The sequence below is a fragment of the Gavialis gangeticus genome, unplaced genomic scaffold (assembly GCF_001723915.1).
Source record: "Gavialis gangeticus isolate Ggan-Ray unplaced genomic scaffold, GavGan_comp1, whole genome shotgun sequence".
NCBI lineage: Eukaryota > Metazoa > Chordata > Crocodylia > Gavialidae > Gavialis > Gavialis gangeticus.
In genome coordinates, this window is record NW_017729032.1 from 210,809,243 (window position 1) to 210,818,032 (window position 8,790).

At 41.6% G+C, this 8,790-nt stretch overlaps 1 protein-coding gene across 1 annotated transcript in view; it reads left to right on the forward strand.

Annotated features, from left to right (window-relative positions):
- DSCAM (DS cell adhesion molecule) overlaps positions 1-8,790 on the forward strand; it is a 737,680-nt gene that overhangs the window by 692,672 nt on the left and 36,218 nt on the right. Inside the window, exon 32 of the mRNA XM_019523886.1 lies at positions 1,393-1,695. Coding sequence (XP_019379431.1) covers positions 1,393-1,695 — 303 coding nt within the window. The remainder of the gene's footprint in view (positions 1-1,392; positions 1,696-8,790) is intronic.

The following is an 8,790-nucleotide window of genomic DNA, read 5'->3' on the forward strand; positions in this document are numbered from 1 at the left end:
GGGTAGGCAGACTAGCCAAGATCCAAGCTGTCTACTCCTGCAGAGCAGGGAAGCATGTTCTAGGGCCCCCTGGCTTCTGGCCTGGCCTGAGCTACTATAGGCACGTGTCTGCATTTCTGGAATCAAAAGTGAATGTCTGTTTACTTGCTTATTGGTTCAGTCTACACAGCTTAGACTAACCTGCAAAGATTCAATCAATTCAGCTTTGCGCTTTTTGACTGTCAGTACTTAGCCTTAGTGACCACAAAGTTGCCTCTAACTAATATGGTAGTGTCATTTTTATAAACTAACAATTATGGTTATTACTTTTTAATGAGAATCAGTAATAGGCTTAAAATTATACAAAACCTAGAGAAACCTAAATTTCTAAAATTCTCTGAAGTTCATACATACTGCAATGAAAATGTATAACATTCTACAAACTTTTCCACTTTATTGAGTAGAAACCTCTTCTCTGCTTCACTTTTCAGCGCTTGGCATTGCACTTGAGGCATGCTTTACAATATACCAAAGTCTAATTAAAACTTCATGCGTAATAGTGCTTGTTTAAAGGGAAGTTATGTCTCCAGGACAGAAAAGAGACAGTTCTAGGATATAAATGTTTTAAGTCTTTACCCATTAAAATTAAAGGCGAAGCAATAATTGATTTTAGCAGTGCTGTAAAATGCACTGGAATATCAGACTGGTAATGACCAAAATATATTACCTTCTTGGAGCTGCTTGCTCTATGCAGAGGGAGTTTATGCTCTTAGTTTGATTCCTGATAGAGAAATATCCCCATCACAAAAACATTGCCGCAATATTTGTCCTTTGCTGATGTTCTCAACAAAAAGCCAAGGGCTGATTGAGTACAGAAAATGAATTATTGTTTCTCTCCTTCTGAAACATGTCTGAAGTCCTGTCAGAATGGTCCTTGTCTGTCTACACTGGATCAGTTTTGAGGATAAACAGAGGATTTTTATCACTGCAAGCTTTAACTTCATTTTTAAAAAGTAAAGTAATTTATTTTTAAAATGTGAAAAAGTATCGTATTTTTCATGGAATAAAGGTTTTCTGTTAGTTGTAGAATCAAATACAAATAGGGCTGCAAGGGACCTCAGAAAGTCATTTAGTTTAACATCCTTCTTAAGACAGGATCATTTGCGTCTAAGCCACCCCAGCCAAGTGCTAATTTATGTGATGCTACTTAATGAGAACTCCTGCTACATTAATTAGAATAACCCATAATTATTATGTCATTGTCCAAACTAAATAACTACCAGGTATTTATAATGAAGTAGACTCAGGCAAATCATCTTTGTAACATTTTCTTGAATAATACACTGTAACGTCCTCAGTTTAGCTCCTGGAAATGACTATGCTGATCTATATCTCTTTGTTTTGGCTATTTAGATAGAGCAAGAAGCAGTATGGTGTCTACAGAAAGTGCCTCCTCTACTTACGAAGAGTTAGCAAGAGCCTACGAGCATGCTAAGATGGAAGAGCAGCTGAGACATGCCAAGTTCACCATCACAGAATGCTTTATATCGGACACATCATCAGAACAGTTAACGGCAGGGACTAATGAGTATACAGACAGTCTGACCTCAAGCACACCATCAGAATCGGGGATCTGCAGGTTTACTGCATCACCCCCTAAACCTCAGGATGGAGGGCGTGTGATGAACATGGCAGTTCCAAAGGCACATCGGCCAGGTAAGGGCACTCAGCTAACATTTTGTTTCTTAGGATGAGAATTTCATCAAATGCATAGCACAGTTAATGAAATGAGGTAAAATGTAATGAAGGAGAAAGAGGTTTGTGGTATTTCCAGTAAGTTTTTATGGAATAAATAATCAGTTTTCATCATAACTCATGTTATGTTCAGTGTAATTTTATTTCCCTGTATGCAGATATTGGTGGGAAAATGGTAAAGTAGAAGGCTTTCACTGATTTCAAAGGATTGCCCGAAACCCTTATTAAAATTGGTTGCGGACAGATACAGTACCTCTCAGTGATATCACTGATCTGTTGTACAATGTCCTTGTCATGAATATGTAAAAAATTCTGTCGAAAAGCAGGAAAAAAAAAAGCAGGAAAAAAAAAACCCCATCAAGGGAACTGTGTAGTGCTAAAAGGATCTGGAGCCTTTTACCCCTAGGTTACTAACATAAATGCATCTCAGGCTATTAGTATCTGAAACCCTTGGTGGAAACTGACGGTGCCTATTAGTTTCAGTTCAGCTTCATAGAAATAAAAAAAAAAAACATTATTTTTAGTGACACCCTTATCTGTTTAGAGTCATAGGTATGTATGATGCTCCTCAACCTAGTATGCCATAATCTATTCTACCTTCTGTGAAGATTTTATAGTCTAGGTTGGGCAATACATGACATGGCACAGGGGAAACTGTTGTTGTTTAAGAAGCATTTACACAGTAAAAACTCATTAAGATATTTGTTTCCTAATTATATCCATTGTGTTAACTACATTTTAAATGCATTTTATTTGTAATATTATGGCTCTTGGCACACATTACACTTAAGATGTGATTAACTAGCTAATCAAGGGTTATTCCTGCACCAGCAAGTAGCAAGCTCCCCTAGCTGGGACCTCCATCAGCTGATGGAGCTCTGTAGCAGCTCCTGGTTCCTGAGGGTGGTCATGATACCCCCTGGTGTCCAAGCTCCCTGGCCTCACTTCAGCTCCTCAGGAAACCCTCCCTTGGTTGACTCATCTGCCATACTTTGATGTATATTGTATTTCTTCTGGAGGCTGCCCAGGACCCTGAAGTGAGCCTCAGTTCACCTCGCCCTCTACTTCTCAAGCCCAGCTAGCACTAGTCTTGCTCTCAGACACTAAGTCAACTTAGGGGTATTAATTGTGGCCTCCTGTGGCCCCCATAGCTACACCCATGCCTCACAGATGTCACCTTAGATCCATGAACCAGCTTATACAGAACTCAGCCCTCTTGGTTTTAGCCTGATGGTTATTCTTGATGTAGACTGCCAGCTTATGTCCACTTCCTCTGACCCAGCTTTCAAGCCTCAGCCTGGTCTGGCCTTTGGCCCAAATCACCCAGGTTTGGCCCTTGACCCATCTCACTTGGGTTTGGCCCTTGACCTGTCTCACCCGTGGTGAGCCCTTGGCCCTCTCCGTCCTTGGCACGTCTCACCTGGGATTAGCCTTTGGCTGTCTCAGTGCATGGCCTGTCTCACTCAGGATCACCCCTTGGCCACTGACCCATCTCTTGGGTTCAGTGCTTGATCCTCTTGGCCCTTGGCCTGCCCAATCTCATTTGGATCTGGCCCTTGGCTCCTCTCTCAGGTTCGACCCTTGGCCCTCTCAGCTTGAACTTACCCCTGTCACACAGGATCTGCCCCTCTTGGCTTTAGCCTGCCCAGATAGGGCTCAGAGCCCTGGGACACCTTCCTGGCACCCCTGTGCAGCCTTCTATCCTCCCATTCAGCCACTGCTCCATCCTCTGGTAAAACTGAAACTTGTAATGAAAGCCAACTGCTTTACATAAGCATGCAAAGCTCTGCCTGGGTCACCATGCTGCTGCAGAAGCCTCTTCTCCACTCATTGGCCACTACACTGCCCTTCTGCCATTCATTTCTCCACTACACTGCCCCTCTTCTCAGGAACTCAAGCTTATATCCCCTAAGCTCCTCTTCTGGTCAGGCACTTTGTCCTCCCAGCTTGATGGGCAGCTTACTGAGCCCAGACTGTGGTTACTCCCTTGCCGCTTTCCCTCTTGCAGCTAACCCCTGTTCAGCTGTCTGGAGCCCTTTCTGCTACAGTATCTCTCTCAAAGTAATAGGCTCCCCTGGCTCCCTGTTACAGGCTCCCAACCATGGACGCACACCATGTGCCCCTGCACCTGGAAATCCTGTCAGCTCATGGGACTCCAAGCCACAGGAGTATGTGGTGTGTCCTGGAAGCTGGGAGCCCCACTAGCTGATGGGGCTTCCAGCTGTGGGAGCATGCTACTTGCCAGTGAAGGGGGAGCCCAGGATCATGATCCAAGACTCCCCCTGCACAGGCAGTAAGGCATGATGGGATCTGATGAAGATCCCACAATTGCCTCCTGCCATGCAAGTGTGGCATGGCAGGCAGTGCAATTGTGGGATCCTTCATCAGATCCCTTCATGCATTTACTTGTACATCTACCAAGGGCCAATACATCCATTGTGTTTTAAATGCATTACAAATGCATTATTTGTAATGTTAGGTTTAGTAAGTTCTGTGTGGATCAGTATCAGGGCAGATTATATATGTATAAAGCATTTGTGGGAACCAATGTAACATAAGTAATAAGTACGCTAATAGAACAGAGAGAGGGTGGAGGGTTTGGAAGAGGGGAAGGAAACATAACAAATAGTACTTGAGATATGCATTGTGAACTAGGAACAGGCATTGTAGAAAGCAAGAAGGGGTTTGTGAGAGAAGGATACAAGATGAACATGCAAGAAATTAAGAAAAGCAAAAAACAAAAAAAAAAGTAAAAGAAAAAGAAAAGAAAAGAAAGAAAAAAGAACATTGTAATAGATTGTCCAGGGAATTACTACGACATACCAAAGGATTATTGTCAGATGAATAGGGGAATTCTGCAGTAAAATAAATGACAGATTCTGATCCAGCTACATGCTGGAAATACAAACTGAGAAGATATTTGTAGGTAGGTAGAGAGATTATATACATATTCAGAAAACAAGAATTGTAGGGAAATTTTTTCTTGCTTTGCTCAGGGGAAATTAATTCCACAGCTATGTAGAAATTAAAATCTGCCCTAACCAGTCAGTGAACAAAAAGGTTCTACAGTTTCCTTAGACAAATAGTTTGCTCTAATCTTTTCATATTTCTAAATATATTATGTATGCTTTGTTAATGTTTGTAAGTGTTGTAATGTGCTCTAAGTAATGTAGATACTCCCTCAGGATATCAAGTATGCTACAATTTAGTCCCCACATGTAAGCTAAAAGCTCCAAAGATTTAAAATACAGCACAGCCCTCCAGTGAATTGCAGACTTGCAATAATCTCTTGGGCCATTAAGTAAACTTGCATGAATTCATGTCAGTTTTCTTGCTCAATATTAACTTTCTTTTGCTATGAAGAGGGACAGCTTATCTTGTGACTTAGCAATTTTATCTGATAACTCGGAACAGCGCTGGAAGTGGAATAATGTGAATGTAGCTGGTAGATAATAAATGCATCTTTAACATGTTCTTTAAATGAATGATACTTTGCAACTTAATCATCTGAGATGAAAAAGAAAATTTTGAGTGGGGAGATTCTTGAATACTAGCAGATAGCTTAATATTTTCACTATCCAAATAACCTATAGAAAACTTTTCTTCATTTCACCAAAACATTGATGAAGTCACATGAACATTATTAATAACAACATTACAATACCTAAAAGGCATTGCTTTACATTTGGTAGCATTTTTTAAATGTTTAAACTTCCTGGATGAAACCATCTGAGCACCCATACCTTGGCAATACTCACTGAGCCTGGTTTTCTTCTGTAAGGTCATTCTTTCATGTCAAAGAGCACTTTAGTCTGTCTGTTTCCATGTTGTTTTTATTTTCCATCTCTGTGTCCTTCTTGCAGAGTCATTGTCTATAACCTCTGTTGCCACCTTCTTAATTTTTGACCTTACCTTTCAGTCAAATTGCTTGTAAACTGTCTGTTGCCAAGAATTGTGCTTGTAGGGATGTGTCTAAATAATGACTGTTGTTCAAAAAATACTTCCCAAAAAAGTTTGGGGGTTTATAGAATATCCTACTGGACATTTTGAAAAACTGAAAGTGTTGAAGCTAAACCACTTGAGAGCTTTCCCACTAAAATTTGCTGATCTGCATGAATATCAGATATAGACATTTGAAAAGAGATGTTTGTGTCAAAGATTTTGGAATACTTTTGGCAGATAATCATGTCACTCAGATATTTGGCTACCAATTCCTTATTCTGTTGCTATCATCAATGCCTGATGCAATGAAGAGAACTATAGAACTTCAGGACCCAGTCCTTCAAATTTCTGAGTGGCCTGTGAGGTGCTGAGCTCCTTATACTCAAGTATATTAATTTGCTCAGCCACTAAAAGGTTTGAGTACATCTCAGGACAAAAACCAGTAGTTGCAGCACCTGACTCATCAAACACGCTAGCATTTAAACCAGTAGACTTCCCCATTGAAGGTGGTTAACGGTAAGCAATGGGGAGCTCCTGGGCCTATTTGAAAGCGGGAGAAAGAAGGGACAAGTCAGATTCGATATTCCCTTGTTCTTATCCATGCCAACTGCAGCAAAGAAGCCAGGGTAAGATTTACACCTTTATAGGCTAAACTTCAGAATAGCCATCTAATTCCCATTTTGAGTTAAGTTTGAATGACTCATCAAATATCAATGCAGGCTTAAAAAATGATATTTTACAGAATTTTAGGTGTGAATTAGGACTGCCTTTCCAAAACCTCTACATGTTAACTACAACTCTAACAGTGTAATTAATAGCTTGTAATAGAAGCCCTCTACTTTTTCCAGTCTACTTTGTCAACCTTATAAACCTGTGGAGTGAAATGGGAGAGGCAAGCTTCTTTTCTCATCCAGTCAGCTGTGTTCCAGATGTCTTGTTTTCCTATGCCCATGCTTAGTTTCAGGTGGCACTGAGAATTGGTTTCTGCCTTGGATTTCTTCTTTTGCCTTATTCATGATGTTTAGTCTACATGAACAAGAGTCATTTACATGAAGTCACTCCGTGCAATTGAGGGTACAAAGTAATGACATAGCATTCAATCATAAATGAGGTGGCAGTCATTTAAAAAGGAAAAAAATGATACCTAATAAAACAATAGCTAATAACATTGGAACAAAGGCTAGGTACAGACATTAAAAAAGCCTGAGGTGGTTGTGATCCAAGTGATGCACTTTAAGCAACCTAGGTTAGTTCAGGACCGAATAGAACACAAGTTAGCCCTTCGGTGGGTGGGAGGCATGCACAGGCTTCCCTGGCTGAGGCTGAGACCAGCAGCTTGGGGGCACTGCATCACAAAGCAGTGAAGGGAGGAGGGACTATCTGGCACAGAGGGAGCAGTCCCCCCTCCTCTCACTGCTCTATTGTGCAGGGACACAGATGCAAGGATTGCCATCTCCCTCCCTCCCTGCCCCCCACCTGGCTGCTGCTGACAGCTGGCTGAAGGCAGGAGGCAGGGCTGGACACACAGCAGGCTGAATTCCAGTGTGCTACCCTGTGATGGAGCATTACTGGGGATCCACAAACAGCCTGGGATGCCCATAGACAGTGACCTAACTTGAGTTGGGAGGGGATCTGGTACAGATATTCAATAGACCCGTCTAACCAAAATAGCTTAAGTCTGATGCCACATCAATACAGGTCTATCTTAGACTGGGTTAAAAAGAGTCTATGTGCACTGAACTTCTGTTCTGTTACAGGTATAGGCCGGTTTCTGATCACTTATACCCATTTGTGTAATTCTGTACCTAGCCAAAAATTACTTTGATTTGCTAAATTAGAGATGTGCAGCATTACTGAAAGATCCCTTGACTATTAGACCAAGTTCTTAAAGAACTCAGATTATCAAGCCTATTCAGCTACAGTATGCCTTACCCTACAGCATCACAAAAAAATCTATCATTTCAAGAACAGGTTAGACAGACACTTGACTGGGATGGGTTTAGTCAGGGATGATCCTGCCTTGAGTAGGGGAGTGGAGTGGATGACTTCATGAGGTCCCTTCCAGCCCTACTTTCCTATGATCCTTTTATCCTGTTCCCCCTGGTATAAGTACACTTTCTAACATAATATATTTAGGGTTTGCATGAATATCCGTTGGTTCCATTTTTCTAAGTAATATTGAAAAATCACAGGTGCTGGAAATAAAGCAGAGAATTAACATGGTTCTAAATTCTCACATTTAATGTTTCAAAGGCATATTTTAAACAGCACCAATAACTAATTTGTAACTAATAGTTACAAATCTATATATGGCTCTTTGGGAAGAATTCAGATAATTTGCAGTTTGGGCACCTACATCAACTTTAACACAGTATTTTTCCCTTTATTTTTCTAATAATGTCACTTGTACATTGGAGATCACTGATCAAAATAAAGTAGGTCAGTTATGCCTGCTTGTCACTAGGTTCCAAAATGCAAGAGCCTGGTTTTCGTCCACCTTCTGGACAAGATCAAGGCTGGGGTTAATAGAAGTGTCTCATTAATCATTGCCTTGGAACACCTTGACTTGCACATCTGCAGGTCCAGAACAAGAACAGTACATAGGTTTTGTGACATTCACTGATTCAGCAGTAAAATCTCACTGGGTGCCCAAGTTCAGGTCATCTTGCACTGATGATAGGCAGATTGCACAGCATGCTGCTATGATGGCATTGTGTGCTAAAATGAAGGTTAAAAGAACAAAGGAATGTTAAAGAGCACAACTGCATTTTAAATATTGGATGTGAAACAACCTTTATAAAGAGAGGACCCCAGTGCTCGTTGCTAATGTAGTGTTAATGCAGTATACCAGGGGTTGTCAACTGGGGGGTACGCTTATCCCTGTGGGTACTTGGGACAGCCCTAGGGGGTACGTGTGACAGTGTGGGGAAGTGGTGCAGAATGGTAAATGCCGGTGGCGGCCACTGAGTGCAAGCTCCCTGCCCCCTGCCATTCACCACTCTGTGCCACCACCTTGTGCTGCTTCCTTACCCCCCACCATTCACCACTCCGCACTGTCGCTGCTTGCCACTTCCCCATGCACTGCCAGCCATCAGCACACACCCCCCATCTGAA